General features: G+C 50.5%; 1 protein-coding gene across 2 annotated transcripts in view; it reads right to left on the reverse strand.

Annotated features, from left to right (window-relative positions):
* Nucleotides 1-20,478, reverse strand: part of LOXHD1 (lipoxygenase homology PLAT domains 1) — a 133,000-nt gene that overhangs the window by 59,921 nt on the left and 52,601 nt on the right. For both annotated transcript variants that reach the window (XM_045849809.1, XM_045849808.1), the window contains exons 12-18: nucleotides 20,205-20,340; nucleotides 14,920-15,074; nucleotides 13,326-13,486; nucleotides 8,172-8,248; nucleotides 7,082-7,278; nucleotides 4,024-4,216; nucleotides 188-348 (exon numbers count right to left, since the gene is read on the reverse strand). In XM_045849809.1, the coding sequence (XP_045705765.1) occupies nucleotides 188-348; nucleotides 4,024-4,216; nucleotides 7,082-7,278; nucleotides 8,172-8,248; nucleotides 13,326-13,486; nucleotides 14,920-15,074; nucleotides 20,205-20,340 (1,080 nt within the window). The remainder of the gene's footprint in view (nucleotides 1-187; nucleotides 349-4,023; nucleotides 4,217-7,081; nucleotides 7,279-8,171; nucleotides 8,249-13,325; nucleotides 13,487-14,919; nucleotides 15,075-20,204; nucleotides 20,341-20,478) is intronic.

Raw genomic sequence — 20,478 nt, forward strand, 5'->3', positions numbered from 1 at the left:
TATTTGGAGCATCCCCAGAAATTTCTCACTTAACTGATGGGGGTGTGGGCCATTTGTTTTTCTTAAAGCTCCCCAGGTGATTCTAATAAGAAGGCAGAGATGGAAACCATCGATCTGGTCCAATCTCTTCACTCTCAGGCATTCAGCAGGCCCTCTGTGGGCCCCCTGCCGCCTTCCCCGCACATACCTGGAACGTGTCCTTAGATGCTCGCTCAAAGACTCGCGAGCGGCTGGACAGGAAGAGCACTTCTGTCTTGCCTTTCTCGCCGTAGATCTGCACGTAGACTCGGGCAGTGGTGGTTGCACCGCCCACATCCCCCGTCCAAACCTCAATCTCATAGTGGACCACTGGGTGGGCACGTGGGGAGAAATGGGACATTTAGCAATCATAACAATAGCAATGATAGTAACAAAAAATACTTCCCATGCTGGTACCATGTGTCTGGTGCTCCATTATCTTATCTAATCCTCTCATCAATACTATGGGTAAGTACTGTCATCCCCACTTTACAGGTGGACACACTGAGGCATAGAGGAATCAAGTAGGCAGGAGGAAGGGCAAACCCAAGCGATCAGACTCCAAAACCCACTCACCTTCTGCACCACATGTGTCCTCTGGAGCCAGAAATTTAAAATAGTCAATATGCCAGCTGCCATCCTCTGTTGTGTGCCCACCCCCTGCCCCGCCCCCGGGCAGGTGCCATGGGGCAGAAAGAAGCAAAGGGTGCTTGTTTGTTTCTTTTTTTCAGTAAAGAAAAAGTGGTCGAAATTATAATTTTTATTTAAATATGGGTACCTTTCAGTCTATACCAAAAGATATATCCACACACAGAAAGTTGTCTATATTTTGAATGAATACTTTATCAAGCTGTTAGGGGATGGAAATGTGTTACAGGAATGCACCACTAGAGGGCACTTCCCACTGGAGAGAGAACTGTCTTCTAGAACTAGGAGGCCATATTTTTTCAAAGTGACTATTTTAAGACTTGCCCCCTCAGCAATCCTGTAAGACAATATCACGATTTTTTTTCAAATGAAGACTTTTATTGTCAACAAGATGAGGGTCTTCCATTACTACAGCAAGGTGAGAAATTGGGGGGCTGAAAACAAAAGGACTGGCTGTGAGCCTGAGGAAGCTGAACTAGAAACGCCAGGCTCAGCTGGGAGTGAGGGTGGGCTCCTATGTAGACAAGGCAGTTAGAGTCAAGGCTGACATTCTGAATGGAGGGAGCCAGCTCTCCAACCCCATCCTGTCCCTTGGTTCTTAGAACCATAGGCAGCCAGGATTACACAAAATTAGGATAGATAAAAATGAGCAATAGAGAAAAAGAACCAGCTATCGGAAATGAACATGTGGTAGCTGAATTAAATTAGTCTCCAGCAAGGATAAAGTCAAGAACAGCTCCGAAGAACAAAAAGGAAACTTCCCAGGAACAAAATGATAAGTGGTAGAAAGGTAAGAAAATCAGAGGAAGTCCAGTATCTTACTAAGAGTTTAGAGGGACTAGAGAGCTAGAAGTTGTCAGATGAATAATACAAAAAAGTCCCCAAACTGGAAAATGCTTCTGGATTGAAGGAGCCCATGAGTTTCAAAACAATGGGTGGAACAAAAGACAGTGAAGACCTCATGAAATTTCAAAATGTCAGAAATTAAAGTAGGATCCTATAAGATTTTAGAGAGGAAAAAAACCCCAAAGGACTGAATCACAGAATGGCATCAGACTTCTCAATCACAACACAGGAAGCCAGAAAATGGCAGAAAAGTTTCTTCTAAACTTTAAGGGAAAATGTGTTCAACTCAATTCTTTAGCAAGCCAAATTACTGATCAATTGTGAGAGCAGAGACATTTGCAGACACACAAGTTCTCCACATTTCTATGTAACTTTTCTCAGGAAGCTACCAGTGGAGAATGTGTTCTGCTAAAATGAGGGAATAAACCCCAAAGAACAAGACATGAAATCCAGAAACAGACATCCAATCCAGGAGATAAAAGAGGAGGCTCCAAAAAGATGGCAAAAAGGAAGCCCCAAAAGGACAGCTTCGTGGCAGCCTAGAAAGTAGGAGACGGGGGTTCCTAAAGAAATGTCTTAAGACGGGGGTTGGAGGAGAAGGAAGTAGAGAGGAAACCAACAGAAATCCTGTTGGATTTGAACATATACACAAAATTTTAGTTCTGTTAGAGACATGCAGATAAGACAGTGTTATGGGAGAATTGTGGCTCCCCAAATTCATATGTTGAAGACCTAATCCCTGGTGTCTCAGAATGTGACTGGATTTGGAAATTGGCCTTTACAGAGGTGACTAAGGTAAAATGAGGCTGTTAGTGCGGAGCCCAATTCGGTGTGGCTGGTGTCTTTATAAGAGGGGACTAGGACACCAACACGCCCACACACAGAGGAGAGACCACGTACACACACAGTGAGAAGGCACCATCTGCAAGTTAAAGAGAAAGGCCTCACAAGAAACCTAACCTATTGACACCTTGATTAGAACTATGAGAAGACAAGTTTCTGTTGTTGAAGTCACCTAGTCTGTGGTATTTTGTTATGGCAGTCCTATCACACTTCTATAGATGTGTGGGCATGTACATGGGTATGTAGTAATAAAGGTGTATATATAGAAAACTATACAAATGGAAAAAATGAGGCAATCACTAACTCCAGAAAAAAACCCAGAAAGTTGCACACAAAATGAAATGCAATCATCACACAGTAGGTAACTCAGCAGCGAATAATATTTGCATAGTCACAATAATGTAAAAATTGAAAATCGATTTAATTTTATTGAAGGTTGGAAGGAGAAGTGTGTTGGTGTGCACTCACATGCTTGCACACACACATGGGTTAAGAGAACTAAATCCTCCTCTTCCATAGGAGTAAGTCAACAGTTAATGTCTGTGACTGAAAAACCAAGAAATTAATGAGCACATTATTTTAAAATATGGAGATAAATTTCAAAAGAAAAAGCTAAAGTCATTTAAAAGTTGTTACCTCTGAAGAAGAGGGATGGTGTAGGAAGGGAACTATCGCTTTTTACCTTTCTGTTGTTAACTAGTACTTGTATTACTTTGATGGAAATCAAGGTCTAGTTCATAAAAAAAGGGAAGGAGCTGATTCTGCACACAGTCCTTAAGCAACCTACAGACATAAAAAGACACAAAGGGCTCTGGGAGAGAAAGAGGTGAGTTTGTATTAGGGTCCCTTCTCAGAGATGCTTCCTGGGGAAGCAAGCCATGGACAGTTAGTTGATTTCAGGGTGGAGGGAGAAGTGCAGAGGTGAGGCAAGTGACATTCTCTGTGTCAGGTGTTGGTCCCCCTGTCTTTCTGACCCTCTAATAACCTCTTGTTCCTCTGAGCCCTACCAGAATCTATGGCTCCTGCACTATGTGCAGGGGGTGGCCAGATCACCTTGAACTGCATCTTCATTCACAGGCATCACCACCCTGTCCTTGAAGGCCCTGCACCCCCGTGCCCTTGCTAACACCTCGGACTGCTTCATCTTCTCCACAGCTCTTACTCGGCATTGTCGTATACACTCAATATGTGTCTCCTTTGGTGGAATGTCAAATCCACGAGGACTGAATTTCGTCTGTTTTTTTTTTTCTCACGGCTGCCTCCACAGAGCCTCGGGCAGTGCTGGCTCAGAGAAATATGTGATGTACATTTACTGAATAAATGAATGTCAACAGCTTTATCTCCTCAGCCAGTCTTCCCAGGGAAAGACATGGACCCTGTCCTCTTGCACCCAGGGCTGAGAACCTACATTTCTTATAAAATCACCTGCTGCCCATGAGCCCAGAACAAAAGGTTTCATCCTTTGAGTCCTCAGTTTCCCCATCTGCACAAGGAGCCCTCCTTCCCTCCCAGAAACACGGTGCCCAAGGCTATTGGGAGCTCCCAGTTTCTCCCCTCAGCCTTCCCCTTGGAGACAAGACATACGCTGCCCCACAGGCCCCCCTCCGCCCCACTCCCCCACTCCATGGGGAGACTAACGTTGCTATTCCACCCCTGCCTCCTCCATACGTTTCTGGATCTCCATGATCTCGCTGGGATAGAGCTCCACCTGCAGGCGCCCATCAGCCTTGTTCTTGTCCAGCCAGCGGTTGACGGGAAAGGTGTACTTCTTGCCTTGGCGGGGCACGCGGATCTCCATGCTGCCCAGGAACCAGCCGGCACGCCTGCCTGCGCCGTTGTGCCCGATCACCACCCGGTTGATCTGAAAGGAAACTCAGGCTGCGGGTGAGCAAGGAGCTGGTGCCCAGAAGCCTCCATGCCTCCTTCCTTGCCTCCCCAAACACCCTCACAAACTGGTCTCCTCAACCCAGTCTCCGGTTCCTCGGGAGAGGAAGGCTAAGCAGGTGGAGACTGGGTCCCGCCCCTCTCCACACCAGCCAGCTGGGGGGCTATAGCACCACCCCTGTTGCCTAGAGCCTCTGTTCCCTCTTCTTCAGCTCAGCTCCCCTCCTGGGGAAGTTGTGAGAAGCAAGTGGGGGAATAGGTGTGGCATGAACTTTGAAAGCTGTGGTATGTACTTAGTAATATTAGGCAGTGTACTTAATATGCACTTAATAATAATGGGGTGGTTTCACGAGAGAACAAACATTCACAAGTTAGCCACCTGCATCTGGCAGCCATGGTATTGATGTGCACATATTTCTGCAGTTCTTCTTTGACACACCCATCCTATAGGTGACAGAATATGTGGACAGCCTCTCAGGGTGCTGTCATCCTGTGACCTGTTCCTCCTCTCCCCCTTGAACCTGGGGAACATTTTTCTCTTTCCAATAATACTCAGGAATTCACTTGCTTTGCTATTTTGTATTGTAACATCTTTGCCCACAAGCAATACAGATAATCATGTGGATGATCGTGTTATCGTCTGCATGTACGCTTGGGTCCTCAATGTTCAAAGTGCTTTTATGATTTTTTGAAATGTTGTTTACTGGGGAATTCTAACATCAGATGGAATCATCGGAAAGCCTTTGAGATCCCTTCCAGCCTCCGGATTCTCTCTGTGATGGTTAGGAGGGGCGATGTCAGCTACGAGTCTGGTGCCAAAACCCTGTCAGCCCTGACCTCACTGTTTTGAGCACTCAGTGTCTCTGTGCAGCCAGTAATGGAAACAGAGCCATAACAGAGTGCATGTAGCTGGGTCCCCTAGAATTGTCAGAAGGCAACCAACTATGTCTGCAAACACAGCCTGAGAGACTTTGGGTGCATGCCACTGGACACAGATGGAGAGTTTCATTGCCTTTCTGTGGTGCTGGGACTTTGACAGTCCTGGGGAGGGACTGCTAGAGGAGAAAAGACAGGGACAGGTGTCTTCTACCTGATATGACCGGAAGCTCCTTAAGGGCAGGGATTGTCTTTCAGTTCTACACCTAGCACCTGACTTGGAGCAACTGTTACAGACATGGAGCAGGACTCAAAAACAGCTACTGTTTATTGAGGATTTACTATATGCACGTGGGTGTGATTTACACATGATAGGTACATGGAAGCCTTGGGCCTCAGACCCAGGCAGTGAGTGGCCAGAGCCCACACTCCCAACCTCCTGACCACACTGCCTGTTGAGGGGGGTGTTTCAGAAATACAAAGAAGGGCCCAAACACCCTCCCCTTCCCTTCAGACATCCAATTTATCTTCTGGCTGCTGCCAGAAATCCTAAATAAAAGGAACAGTATGTCACTCTACAACTACTAATTCAGTTTAAAGTGTAAATATATTTGATTAAAAAAAGTTTTGATTGGAGCTCATGACCTTCAGGATATACATGACTGACATGAGATCTTTCCCCAGAGTGCATTTTGGTGGAGCAGCTGAAAGAGGGGAGGTTCCCCAGAGGGGAGGGGCAGGAAAGTCGAGGTTGCAGATGGGAAGCTTGTGACCGTCTGAATTTCCACAAGCCACACCCTGAGAGGGGCAGGTAGCAACATGAAGTCCAGCCCAGGCATCTCCAGAAATGTTTCCAACTTCAGGTCCAGAGAGTTAGAGCTGTGCTTCTCCGGAGGAAGCGCTCAGACACCTTGCATCAGGGCTGTCCTGATGTCCTGAGAGGTTCTGATGGAGACAGACTCTCAGGTCCCCTCCTCTAGGGCAGGATCTCTCAGGTGTGGCCTGGGAGTGTGCACAGAAACACGCTTCCTGGCCCCAGCACTGATGCACACTCGAGTCTGCAGTTCTCCTTCTCCTCTTCCCTCCCCTGCACGCCAGTGTCCCCCCCTGCAGTGTCTGGAACCTGGGCACGCTGGTCCTGGCTACAGAGGCAAAGGAAACGTGGGGTCCACAGCCACTGCATATATGCGTTCCATCCCCAAAGAGACTCTGGAACCTTAGCCTCTGTTCACATATCTTTTGCTGCTCTAGTCACAGCTGGAAAGCAAGGCACCTCATTAACCCCAAGGGGGCATTTTTTTCTTCAAAATAAGTTCATCTGTGTGTACATGAGTGTGTGGTGTGTGTCTGTGTGTGTGAACCTGTTAGGTAGCACAGGTAGCAAAGTAAGGCAGGGAGGAGGAAGGAGACATCTCACCCGTTCATTCAATAGTTCTGAGCCCAGTCTGACAAGATGGCCAGGCATCCTGGGCATCACGAGCAGGGATAGCGCCCGAGGAAGGGAGTCCTTGAGACTCTGTGCTGGGAAAGGGGGCCTCTGTGGCAGTTTCACTAAGACAAATGGCCTTCACTAGCTGAGAAAGAAGGCCTTTGTAGCTGTGCATTATCCCCAAGGTTTAGAAAGGGAAGAGAGAAGGGTACCTAGAAGTTGACTAAAGTATACAACCCCTGAACCCCAATAGTTGGGGCACTTAGATTATTACATGGGGCCTTCAGACCAGCCGGGTGCCTGCTTACAGCCCTGGGCTTGTGTGTGCTTCATAAATGAACTTGCTATCTCATTTCCACTACACGTGTTGTTTCTCATTGAATTCATCTTGAGAGAGAGGCAAGAACCAAGGAACAAGCTCGGGGTGGGGGAGGGTCCCCCGACTCAGGTCCCTCTCCATTACAAACCCATGTGCAGATACACACACGCAAGGGAGTGGGGGAGATGATGTCACGTGGCCCTGGGAAGGAGACTTACAGTTCCAATGTTCAGGGTCTCGAGGGTGAACTCGTCCACCCGGCTACATTCAAAATAGTTTTTCAGGTTGTTGTCAGAGACGAGAAGGTCTTGCTTGATGGTGTCGTATTTGTCCCCATAGAGCTTGATGTACACTGTGGAGTCCGTGCTGGCCCCAGGCATGTCCCCCGTCTTCAAGCTGATGTGGTAACGGTAGTCTGAGCAGTTGAGGCAGGAGACAGGAAGGGGGGGTTAGTGCAGGATAGTGGGCAACATCATGGGGGGTGGTGTGCAAGCAGGGGTGGGCTCTTGCTCTCTCTAAGCAGCCCTGTGACTTGGGACAGGGCTCCCTTCATCCCCGTGGGGTCCCTTCATCTACTACATCGGAATTCTAATACCGGCTCAGCCTGCCCCACAAAGTGTGGGCGTGCTAGGAACAGGAAAGCACGCAACCCTACAATGTGAGAGACAAAGGATTTAAAGCAATTGCTCATCTGGTGGATGAGGAACCTGAGGCACAGGGAGCATCGACCTTTGCCGACAGTGCCTAGTACATTATATGCATCGTGTTATTGCTAAGTACTCTGACCTGGGCTTTAGAAGCGAGGATTAGGAGGCCCAGAAGCTTGTGTGTTTGGCTCAAGATGTCAACAGCTGGTCAAAAACAGTCAGGAGTGAAGGCCTAATGTGGACCTAATGTGGATGTAAAGCCCCCTGTTCTTAAGTGGGACACTATGCTGATGCTACACTCAATTTTATCATCCAGAAAGGTTTGCACCATCTGTGCACAAGGAAGGACAAAACATCTAGGAAAAGGAGAATCCTTTTTACCTTGAGCGTTACCGCTTTTGTTACTCTAGTCAACAGAGGTCCGCACACGTGCAGGGCCCCGAACCCGAGGCCACCGAGAGTCTGCGTGCACAGTGCAGCCAGGCGGACTTCCGGATCCTCCCCCAGAGCCTCGTCCTCTGCACCCTCCCCGGTGCTGCCCCCTGCCGCGTGGGATGAAGTGAGGAGCGCGCGCCTTCTTGGGGTTTGCTTCTGTGTAGCCAAGGGAAGGGGCCTGCCTCCCCCAGGGCCCGGCCAGCACCTGGCCATCAGGACAACTTACTCTTCAGTGTCGCGTTGCTGTCACTGGGCAGCAGCTCGCGGACCAACTGCCCATCGTCCTTATCTTTGTCCAACCACCTGGTGGGCAGACAAGGGGCTGTTAGCTCTTTGAGCGGTGCAGGCGGACCACCAACCGTCACTCAGTTGTGCATACTCACCGGGGAGGCCGGCACTTTGAATTCAGGCAGAGGAAAATGGCTCCACTAGAGCTCAGAATGAAGGACCCCAACCCAGCCTGGGGAGGGAGGACTGCCCTGAGGAGGTGACTTTTGGCCAGGACTGGAAGGTGACAAGGAGTTAACCAGGGGCAGGGGAGGCGCATTCCAGAAGGAACAGCATAGGCTGGGACAAGTTGATTGAGGACCAACATGGATGGAATGCAGTGAGTAAAGGGTAGGGGCTGGCAGACGAGCCTAGAGGCGGAAAGGTCACTGGATGTGGGACCTTGGCAATCACAGTAAAAGAGTTTGTCCTAAATGCCATAAACACCTGGGACATCGTCATCACCAGAACCACCACCTTTCCCCTAAGAGCCCACCTGTGCGTGGCACTGCACTAAGGGCTCTGGGGTGGCGAGAAGACAGAGGAGATGCACTAAGATGCAGTAAGACACAGGCCAGCCCTTAGAAGACAGGATAGGCTGGCCAAGGCACTGACGACCAAGGTAAGGATGGACGTTAGATCAAGTAAGTGTGGCAGGCATTTAGAGAAAGAAGAAAGGGTCACGGTGAAGGTGCTTTGATCTGACTACTCAAGAATGAGTGAGGTTTACCAACAGGGAGGAGCTGGGGTGCTCCTTGCAGGGCCGGGGTTGGATGGCTGGGACTCATCAGTCTGTTGCAGGGGGCCACAGACCCAGCTCTGGGCTGGCCATCCGCCAGCAAAGACGCCGGACGAGTTCACCTGGAAAGCACCGTTCCCACTGAGCAGAGGGACCCCACCTGAGAAGTCAGACAATCATGCGAGCACAGGTTGTTTTGGCCCCAGTGCTCGAGATGGTCTGTGATACGGGTGACAGCAGCAGAAGAGACACCCTTGTTGTGCTCCAGGGCAATGAGGGAACCAAAGTACTTGAATCTTGACCTAGTCTTTGCAGCCTACCCCTGTTATACTCCTGTGATGGTGGGCAATTCCCAGACCAAATGGAGCCCAGGCACTGCCTCCTCTTCTGCCCTCTTAACGTGGAGCTCATGCTGCCTAAACCACAGTCCCCTCTGCCCAGGTACTGCCCCTCCCCAGGGGCAATGCAAGCAGCACTGTGGATGCCTCCTCCCTCTCTTCTCTCCCTCCCTCCTTCCCTCCCTGAGCACATGACCTTACATTCCCATGGACCTTTCTGTCAGCTAGTTGTTAACTAGCATTAAAATGTTAGCTGGCAACCAAGTTGTTACACTTCCCATGGGCTTTGGTGCTGTGAATCTAGAACACCAGAAAACATTTCTTGTTCCAAACCATGAAGGTCCAGCTGGGGAATTCCAGGCCTTGATGACAGCACCAAGGGGAGGGGAGGGATATTTGGGAGCAGGGGACCGCTGGCTCGAGCCCCTCAAATCAACCCATTAGGAGCCTCACCCTCTGCCTGTCCTGCCAAGGTCACTCTGGCGTCTCCCACGACATGGAGACTACAGAGGAGAAGGTTGTGAAGCAGCCCCGGCCACACGTGCCCAGGGACAGGCAGGATGGAAGGTGAGCCAGCCCTCGGCTGTAGGAGAATCCCACCTCTCTCCACGCTCTCCACCACCTACTCATCCCCAGGCCGTCTCCAGCAGTGAAAGGAATCCATGACCTGTCATTTCAGTTTCCACCTAAATGCTTGAGGGGTATTAATAGATATTTCCAAATATAACCTTTTCTTTCAGCTTCAAATGCTTCAGCCCAGTTTCAGAGATGTTGCTAAATGGATAAGCCAGGCTGCTGGTGGTTTCATGGCTTTCCCTGGGCTAGCACAATGTACAAGTAGGTACATGTCTGCACACGCAAATACACACGCACCACACCCCTGCCACAGCTTAAACACGCACCCCTCCCTGAGGCCGGCAGGGCGATTCTGACAAACTGGCTGGGCTGTCCCCCTCTCCCAGGCAGTTACAATAACCGCTCAGGTGAGAAAGAAGCAACGGGTGAGCTCAGGCTCTACCTCCAGGCTCTTCCACACCCTCTGGGGTCCTGAGTCAGCAAATGCCATCACCACATGCCTCCGCAGGATAGGAGAGTCCGTTTTCTAAAATACACATGCAGCAACTGGGGGCGGGAGAGCTCTGAGGGCTTTGGGGGCCCCAGAGCCTGTTCTCCCCAGCAGTCAGCATCATCGGCATCGCCTTCAGCAGACCTGGCTCCCTTCAAAGTGGGACTCTATGCGCCCCCACTGCCATGTACACAGCAGTGTGGACACCACAAGTTCGTCCTCGCCCCCTCTCCAGGTTCCCCCTCCTCTTCGTGAAACCTGTCTCAGGGCTGAGTCCTCACCGTTCCCTTTACCCACTGTCTTGCAAAAGGGTCTCATCCATTTCATCTCTCATCTCTCGTTTCCTGAATTTATTTCTCAAGGCTGACTGCCTACTCAACTCACAGGCATCTGAAACCCAACACACCCCAGCTAGACCTCCAGAGTCCAGGCCAAGCCCCCCTCAACCCCTCCTGTCCCGGGCTCCCCTTTTCAGTAGAGAGCACAACATCCCCCCACTTGCCGAAGGCTTAGACCTGGGTCCCCCATTTCCAGCCCCCTCTCACTGGCAAGTCCTGTGAACTCGACCTCCAGAACCCACCTCCTGCGTAGCTCCTTTCCTCACCTTCACCGCCCCCACCGAGCACCAAGCTGCCACGTTATGGGTTGAACTGCACCTCCCAAAAAATACACTGAAGTCTTAACCCCTAGTACCTCAGAATGTGACCTGATTTGGGAATAACATCCTTATAGAGGCAACCAAGTTAAAAGGAGGTCCTTAGGCTGGGCCCCCGCCTGAAATGACTGGAGTCTTTATAAGAGGGGGAAGACAGAGAGGCAGATATGCCCAGAGCGGAGACACTGAGAAGAGACGCAGGGAAACACGGCCACCCGCAAGCCAGGGCATGCCTGGGGCTACCGGAGCTGGGACAGGGGCCCAGGGCAGAGCCTGTTCAGAGCTCCTTCAGAGCGAGCGTGGCCCTGCTGGTGCCTGGGCTTCCAGAACCGTGAGACAGCCGGTCCGTTCTTCGAGCCACCCAACTTGTGGTGCGTTGTTACTGCAGTCCCCACAAAACTACACAGACCATAACGGACCCCTCGGAGCCTCCTACCGGTCCCCCCATTTCCTTGATGGACCCCTGACAGCCCGCCCTCCTCCCAGAAACCACAGGGGAGTTCTAAAACGGAAAATCCCCAGCAATCCTACCTGGCACTGTCCGCCTCTGGCTGTCTGCCCACCTCTGACGTCACCTGGGGGCCCTTCCCTTTGCCCACCTGCTCTGGTCTGACTGGAGGTCTAGGACCCTCAAGCTCCCTCCGGTCACTCTTCTTGTTGTCCCTGAGGAAGTCAGCCTGGAGGTCTCTCCTGCAGACAGACCTTCTCGGTGTGGCCGCGCCCACTGGCCTTCCCTACCACCGTGTGCTTCCTTCACCCTGTTTCCCACAGTTTGTAAATTGTGGGTTTTCCTTTAATTCAGTTGCTTAGCTTAGTTTAATTTGTTTTAGGCAATAAACTTCATGAAACTACGAAGCAAGTGTATAGCAAGTGCTTCATAAACATTTCTTTAGTGGACGAGAAGAAAACAATGAACACTGTTCCATCCAGCATCGCAGCCAGTCAGCCCCCAGGTCCAGCAGAGGGCAGACTAGCCAGCGACTGGTTTGAAGAGAGACCAGAACTCGCCCACCCCATTCTTCCTCTCGCTCCTTCTCCACGGGTCAGGACACCCCTCAACAACCCTTTCAGCCCCATGCCAAACGCCACTCTTCCTGCCTGGATGACCCACCCTCCCTTCTCCTCGCCTTCCATCCACACTCTGGTCTTCCTTTCAGGCCCCAGTCCAGATCTGCCTCTTCCTGGAAGCCTTCTCTGATCTCCCCAAACCTTATTCTCAGCCTTTTTCTATTCATTCCACTTATTTGGAACTGCCCACATCACTGCTAATCTTTTTAATGTAGTCCCTTGTAAAACTAACAGTGGCTATACTTTGAAGATTCTAGAGACTTTTGTGATGGACACAGAAGTTTCGCATGGGATCATCCCAGTAGACCCCAGGGGAAACTGCTCTCCTGGGCTGATGGAGTAGTAAGCAATTCAACTGCAGCAAATGTGTGTCTGAGTGTCCACCCGAGCCCATTTGTGTGTGTGGGTGGAGAAAGAATAATGAGTTCGCAGCCAGGCCAGGGGACGGCCCGCTCCCATCCACCGCAAGCAGGGCTGTCTCAGTGCAGCCACCGTCGGAAGCCCGGACAAGCGCTAGTGAGTGAGCTTGGACACACAGCACCTTGTCCACACACGCAGGACTCAGCCTGGATCCGGGACTTGCAGGGACCTGCAGCCCTAAGTCTCAAACTAAGCACACTGCGTACACCTCCCAGACAGGCATGGGTGGCCCGCTTGAGAGCACACGCACACACACATGAGCATGAAGATTGCTCCATGTTTTTAGAATGTCTCTATCAGGAACCTCTTCAAGTTAGTGAGAGCCCAAACTGGCTGTGAAAAAAATCCGAATACTTAAGAAAAAAAAGGAAAGAAAAGAAACTTGACCTCACTAGTAAGCTGGGGAAAGGAAATGAAAACAAAGTAGGGTATCTTGCAAGATATTAGCAAGGAAGAGGTGTGGTTGGAAGGCTATCCAAATTAAGAAACACTCAGTTTTGATTCAAAGGTTTGATTTAGCACGCAACGAACTCTCTGAGGTAGCTCTCAGTTCCATTCTGAACTTGCCATGTTCTGTCATGAAAACGTGCTGACATTTTGGAGCTTGAATGCACACAGCAGCACCACAGAGGGGCCCTGGGGTGCTGTCACCTGTGGCGTGGGGCTGGGGCTCAGTCCCACCAGCAGGGCCCCCTCTTTTTCGCACCGACGACATCCTCACGCCGCTGTCCCGCTCCCTGGCCCTGGCCGTGGGGCTGGGTCTTCCCAAAAGGAGGGCCCGCGACCTCGGCAGGGGAAAGTCCTGCGAGCAGGCAGGACTCGCGTACCTGAGACACGGGTACTCCACGTTGTCGCTCTCGGGCTGCCCCTCCTCTCTCACCAGCACCCGTTCCAGGAACCAGCCACTGCCCCCGCCGAGGCCGTCGTGGCGGATTCGCACCCGCCTCACCTTCCGCATGGTGACAGACTCAATGGTGAACTCGTCGGCCTTCAGAGGGGCAGGACAGCAAGGCCAGTCGGACAGCGGCTCCCCTGGGACCCACCCGAACTCCAAGGGAACACACGGGCCCAGACATCAGCCAAGCCGGAGCCCCAGCCTCTCCCACTGGAGTTCTGTTAGGGGTCGAGTTCCCAATAATTAATTTTTTGGATAAACAGTGCCATTCCCTAAGATGCCCTAAAAGGCAGATCCCCCTGGAGGAAGAATGCGTTAAGGCATTAGAAGGCACTAACATTTATTATGAATTAATTCCTTGCCTAATCTCCTCAGGCTCCCTGCTATAGGAGGATACCAATCCCTGTGAGGAGGGGAATGCTTAGAACTGACTGGGGAGGGGGGACCCGTGGTCTTGCGAATGTCACAGGTTTTGCCTGCCAGTGAGGCAGTAGAGGAGAGAGAGGCGCCACACCTGCAGGAGCACACTGGGGGCCCCGGGAGAGGAGCACGGGCGGTGGGACTGATGCACGAAGGAGTCAGAAGCTACAAGAGGGAAAGAATAGAAAAGGGTGGAGAGAGACCTCCACCCACGTTCCCGGCCGCCTTGTGCTGGACAGGAAGACAGCAGCAGAGGAAGGAGGGACAAAGGCTTATGTGACAACAGTCTGCAAATCTGGCAAGCCCCTGGCAAGCAGCCTTAAGCCTCTCATTATTGCAACGACTCTTTACTGTGCACCTACTATGTGCACTGGGCTGGGTCTGCTGGCAGGCCAGTGCATCTGCCATGCCTCGTCCCCCCAGCATCCAGCCCCAGGCAGGCATCCCTCCCCACATTTTAGAAACGAGGAAACTGAGGCTCAGGGCAATGGAATGACTGGCCCCAGGCTGGGTTGGCCCCCAGATCTTCCTGCCCCTGTTGCCTCACACGGCCCCCCAGGAAATCCATCTGAAGGCTAAGAAAACAGAGGGGAAAGCCCAGTATATTTGTAGTGAGGCTAGGAGGGAAATCCAATTCTTGTACCCCATATTTGGTGCCTTTCCTTTAGTTTCTTTTTCAAAAGGGAAATGAAAAAGGTGCCCCCGGGGTCATGCCTAGCGGAGGAGGCAGAGTTCCCACGTTGGCCCACAGAGGCCACAGCTCTGCCCCAGCCTGTGTCCTCCAGCCCCCGGGGCGAGGTGCCTGGCTTCCTTCCCGGCCTGCCCACCCAGGTGTCATTCCTCCGTCCCCAGTGTCCTCCTGCTCTACTGCCCCCTTCTCAAAGCTCAGCGAGGGACAGGGGACCAAGACCCCTCCATGTGGTTCTCCAGCTAACAGCTGGACAGAACTAGGATCCCAGGGGGTGTCGGGCCGGTTAGTTCCCATTCCACTCACCCAGAGCAAGCCTCTTTGATGGCTCAGCAGAGCGGGGAAAAGCAGGGAGTGGGCACGGGCTGGGGTGGGGGTGGGGGTGGGGGTGAGGCAGTGGCGCATGGCTGCAACTTACATTGCCTTTCAAAAACATGTCGACGTTATTCCTGCAGTTGAACAGCAGCCTCTCTCCCGTGTCCCCCACGTCGCCATAAAGGCAGAGGTAGACGTTGGCATCTGTTCCCGCATTTGGGAGCTCCCCTGTGCACACAGTCACGCGGTACCGGGCCACTGGCAGGCAGAGAGAGGGACAGCACTGGCTGACAGCCCCCGTTCCCGACCTCTGAGCCTGGCCTCCTCCTCCTCTCCCCCCAGCTCTCCTGTGGGCTGACCTTGCACCTTCCCCAGCTGTCCAAATCCCTTCTCCTAGCACGCAAGTCCCTGCAAATCTGCAAATCCCTTCTCCTGGACAGATCGGAGGTTCCCAATTCTAGTCCATCACCAAAATCCCCTGGGAAACATGCAAATTCAGGTCCTTGAGCCCCACTCCAAACCTCCTAAATCTTAGTTTCCATTGGTGGGACCCCTAAAGGTGCATTGTTTACAAGCTCCCCCAGGGGACTGGAGATGTCAGTGTTTGGGGATCACGGATCTAATTCAAACATTTCGGCATTTGATTCCATTCAACCAAGTAGACCTCTTTGCCTTTGGTTTCTCTTCCATTCATGCGTGTCTCGTCTTCCCAAGAAAGGTAACTTTACTTTGTGAACCAGAACTGAGCCTCCCCTCCTCTCGGGAACGCTCCAGTGCTAAGGACGTGCCAGGACGACAAGCAGCGCAAAAGGGCACAAGATGCAGCTGCTGATGGGACGGGCAGCCGTTTCTTCCTATGTGGAAGGGCGTACCGTGAAGGAGGTGGGCCTGCATCTGTGCACATCACAACCTCACTTTTCACTTAAAATAAGTTGGAAAGTGAAATGTATTCATTCATTCATTCACTCATTCACTCGTTTGCCCCGTATCTGTTTACTGCAGCCTAGTAGACGTGAGGTACCATAATACGTGCAAGAATCCAGTAGTGAGGTGGGCAGGCTCCTGGTCCTATGGAGCTTATGTGAGAGTGGGAGAGTGGAGAGGAGAGATGGACAGTGAAGTCATAAACAAGTTATGAACAGGGACATCTCTGAGTCACATCGGTAACAAAGACCATACAACAGAGTGGCACTGCGGAGGTGCAGAAAAGCCTGGTGCAAGGAAGTAACGTTTGAGCTATAACGTTTAAATGGCAGTGAGATGAGTCAGCCACAGGAAGCTCCGAGAGAAGACAGTGCTAGTAAGCGCGAAGCCCCAGTGTTGGATGAGCAGCGTGTGTCCCAGGAGCCGAGGAAAGGCCGGTGCGGCCAGAGTGGAGGGAGTGAGCGTGGGACGAGATGAGGCCCAGAGGTGGGCGGGGCCAGACATGTCATGTGTGACAGGCCGAGGTAAGGAGCGGGGCTTCGTTGGTTTGTTATTTTATGTATGTATGTATGTATGTATGTATGTACGTACGTATATATGTATGTATTTAATGCAACAGGAAGCCACTAGAAGGATTTAAGCCAGGCAGTAACTTGATCTGATCCATGTTTTAAAGAGCATCTGGCTGCCATGTGGAAAGTTGATTGCAGGGGAAGAAGGACTGAATCAGAGAGGCCAGTTAGCAGAATAATCACAGTGGTCCAGAAAAGAGAGGAGAGTGCCTAGGACTAGGGATAAGGGCAAAGATGGAGATATGCCAATAGATTAGAGATGCCTTTTTGAGGTAGAACTAACAGTACTTGGTGCTGGACTGGATAGGTGTTTGAGGGAGAGAGAGGAATCAGGGATGGCTCCTAGGTTTGGGGCTTGGGCGAAAAGTTAAATCAAGCTGCCACAGAACCAGTAATTCCACTCACAGATGTATATCCAAGAGAACTGGAAACACGTGTCCACACACACATACAAACATGTACATGCATGATTCTACCAAAATACTAAAAGCCACTGAACTGCACACTTAAATGGGTGAATTGCATTGTACATACATTACACCTCAATAAAGCTGTAGTTTATTTATTTATTTCTAATCCTCACCAGAAAACATTTTTTTCTTTACTTTAAGAAAGAGAAAGGGATGAGAGGAGAGAGGGGAAGAGAGGGACAAAGAGAGGGAGAGAAACATCCACATCCACGTGAGAGAGAGATATCAACTGGCTGCCTTTTGTAGGCATCCCAACTGGGGACCAAACCCACAACCCAGGCATGTGCCCTGACTGGGAATTGAACTTGTGACCATTCACTTTGTAGGACAACACCCAATCAACTGAGCCACACCTGCCAGGGCAACTGCAGTTTTAAGAAACGGACACTATTCTTGGGTAGTCCATTGAAAATGAAGATAAAGTATGTCCGTAATGAGACAAATTATCTGAAAGTTTAACTCAATGTACAAATGATTATTTTCCGTAATATATGCATTTTTATTTGGAGATACAAAGACAGCTGAAAAGAAATTTCACCATTAAATATGTGGGTCTGTGTAGATACCGCGTCTGTAGCAAAAGCACTTGTTAGAAGAAGAGCAAAGAGTGACCGGAAGAGGGATGAGTAGCATTAACTGGAGTGAAACGTGGAGACACGAAAGGGAAAGGAGAACACCAGCCTCACTTCTGTCTTACTTTTGATGAAGAGTCAGTTTTGCCTTTTTACATGGAGATTTTAGGCAATTCCCAAAGGGAAACTGATGAGGGAATTTAGAACCCCTTCGCCTGGGAATTCCAGCCCTCTTCATTCAGGAGCTCAAAGGTTCATTTGGTTGGCAGTTCTCAGGAGTCCTGATCCTCTCTCTGGGTCCCTCCCAGCCCACCCGCCACTGAGATCCCCAGCTCCTTCTTGGCAAGAAGTCTGAGGACAATTGAAAAGAATTATATTGTTAGCCATCAGCAGTAAGAGGCTTGAAACAGCGGCTTTAAATGGGTAAGTACCGGGGACTCTGTATTTTCATTAAAAAATTACGACAGCTTGATTAACAAGAAGCTATGACTTTCAGACTCGACCATCTCTTGCCCACTCATCAGTGCTCCGTGATCACTCCTGGCGCATGTGCACAGAGTATGCTGACCTCACTGATTGCACCACCTCGAGGGGCCCCTGAGGGACAGGCAAGACGGGGAGAAACTGAGCCCACGCATGTCTGTCCGTGTCTCCCTGCCTCCCTCTGTGAGAGGAGGGAAACAGGGTATGGGGGCAGCGGAGTCATCCTTTGGTCAAGGTACAGAGGGAGAAAAAGTCGAAAACATTCTGATCATTTGAAATCGAAATGGCAGATTTCTCTCAAGAAAAAAATTCCTAAAATGACAACATACAGATTTCTAAAAAGTTTTAACCAAACAAAAAAAGGTTTTAGCAACAAGGCTAGGGGAGAGAGGCAAGCACAGACAACAGCAACAAAACTTCGGAAGCTGGAGCACGGCTAGGAAAATGATTCCTGCCGCTCGGCACAGCGGCTCCTCCCAGCAGCATCAGCGCCACCTAGGGGTTGGTGAGATGGCCCAATTCCTGGGTCCCACCCAGACCCACTGACTCAGACGCCCTGCCGGTGGGGCCCAGCCATCGGGGTTTTAACAAAGCGCTTTGGTGATAATGCATGCTGAAGTCTGGGGAGCTCTGACTCAACAGACCAGAGAGGATTCCTCAGAGCTGTCAGCTGCGAATTCTGAAAATCAATCCCACAGGAAGGCTCAGGAATGACAGCATCAGGCAACTGGCAATGGAGAGCAAGGGGCTACAGTCACAAGAACTGGTTAGAAGGGTTTAGAAAGCAGTTAGGGCCCAAGACTCCCTCCCCAGTTGTTTGTGTCTCTGGGCTCAGTTCTGGCACACAAAGGGGTCAGATCAGGTAAGAGCAGATATATTTTTGATTTGGTGGGCTACATACTGTATAATACCCCAGTCTGGGGCAAAATCATGCCAATCACAGAGAGAAGTGCTTTGATTCCCAGAAAATAACTAGTGAATGTGAAAAGGCAGCGTGTAGTCACTGACTCGGGGGGTGGGGGCAAGAGACCTTGTTCTCTAACTCTGTCTCCAACAAACCAAGAAGCATCATAAGGACTTCAGTTTCCTTATCTGATTCAGGCTATTTTAAGGGCTCTTGAACACAAAAATTCTATAGCCAAATGCATTAATTAAAAACGAAGAAGACCTCCCTGGCTGGTGTGGCTCAGTGGTTGAGTGCCAGCCTGTGAATCAAAGGGTCACCGGTTCGATTCCCAGTCAGGGCACATGACTGGGTTGTGGGCCAGGCCCCCAGTTAGAGGTATGTGAGAAGCAACCATACACTGATGTTTCTCTCCCTCTCTTTCTTCCTCCCCCTCTCTAAAAAATAAGTGAATAAAATCTAAAAAATAAAAATGAACAAGATCCATAAAATAGAGCTAACTGCTAACATTGCCTAATTAGATTAACAGACTGGCTGATCTCTTTTAGGTATTTGCTACTCAGGGTTTCTATGTTTTCATGTATTCAACTCTATTCAAGTCACTTCAATAAGCATATACAGTGCTTCCACTGATATGTAAATGCCTGAGAAGGGACACTGTAAAAATATTTGTAAGGGCTACTAGAGCTATGAGAGACATTGTTGTCTATATTCTTAACTCCTTATAAGTTTGCAATATTACTTGACTACTAAACAAATTAAGGACTACCACGAGGATAACAAATAGGTGAATTATGTTAAGTGCCAATTCTGATCAATGTCTGCTAATGTCTGCTCGGAGGACTATTTTGAGGGCTGTAAGGCTCATTTCAGACTCAGTGGCAGAGAATCTGTGATCGCTCAGCAATGCCTGCCAAGGAAAAGGACCGGACACGTGCTGTGTGTTTACCAACACTCTGCTACTATAGCCTAGAGGTAAAATGATCTCCCGTTACCCCTCTGAATGTGGGCACGGGACTCCAGGTTAAAACTTCCGTCCCTATGCTACTAGCCTTAACTGGAAACAGAGGAGCCATCAGGAGCTGCCAAGCATGGCTACCAGACCCAGCCTTCCATTCTGGGGAGCATCTCATGGATAATTTGAAGAGGATGTTTCTCTTAATTTCAGGGATGCTCTAGAGAAATTTGTTCAGTGCAGGTTCTTCTCATCCCCTCCTAACCAACCTAAAGGCCCTTGAATCTCCCCCCCATCCCCCACACCCACCATCATAGGGCTCTGGCATCATGCCTTGGAAATGGCTCCTTCAAGAGGGTCTTGAGGCCGGACCTCTGAGCCCACCCTGGCATTCACAGGGAGCCTGATGGCACACAGTGGACAAGACAGCTCATTGGCCAGGCCCCACTGGCACACCAAGTAGACGTTCCACTGCCTGGCCCGGGATGGAGAGCGGGGAAGCACTTACTGCCCATTATCCTCCGCACGGCGGGGCCCTCTGCAGCCATCTCCCTCACGATCTCATTGTCATCCTCATTGGCGTCGAGCCAGCGGTTGCAGATGAAGTTATATTTGTCCTTGGTCAGAGTGTTCATCAAGGTCATCTGGAAAGAAGTCCTGGGGTGAGTAGGTTGGTGTACCAAGGATATGCATCCATGCCCTGGGGTCCTCGGTCTGCTATCTAATCTCCAGAAGGCCAAGGCCATTCCCTAGGGATGACTCTTGTAGAAGGTAGAATGACA

The sequence above is a fragment of the Phyllostomus hastatus genome, unplaced genomic scaffold, assembly GCF_019186645.2.
Source record: "Phyllostomus hastatus isolate PE091 unplaced genomic scaffold, TTU_PhHast_1.1 phas_contig_80, whole genome shotgun sequence".
Classification (NCBI taxonomy): domain Eukaryota; kingdom Metazoa; phylum Chordata; class Mammalia; order Chiroptera; family Phyllostomidae; genus Phyllostomus; species Phyllostomus hastatus.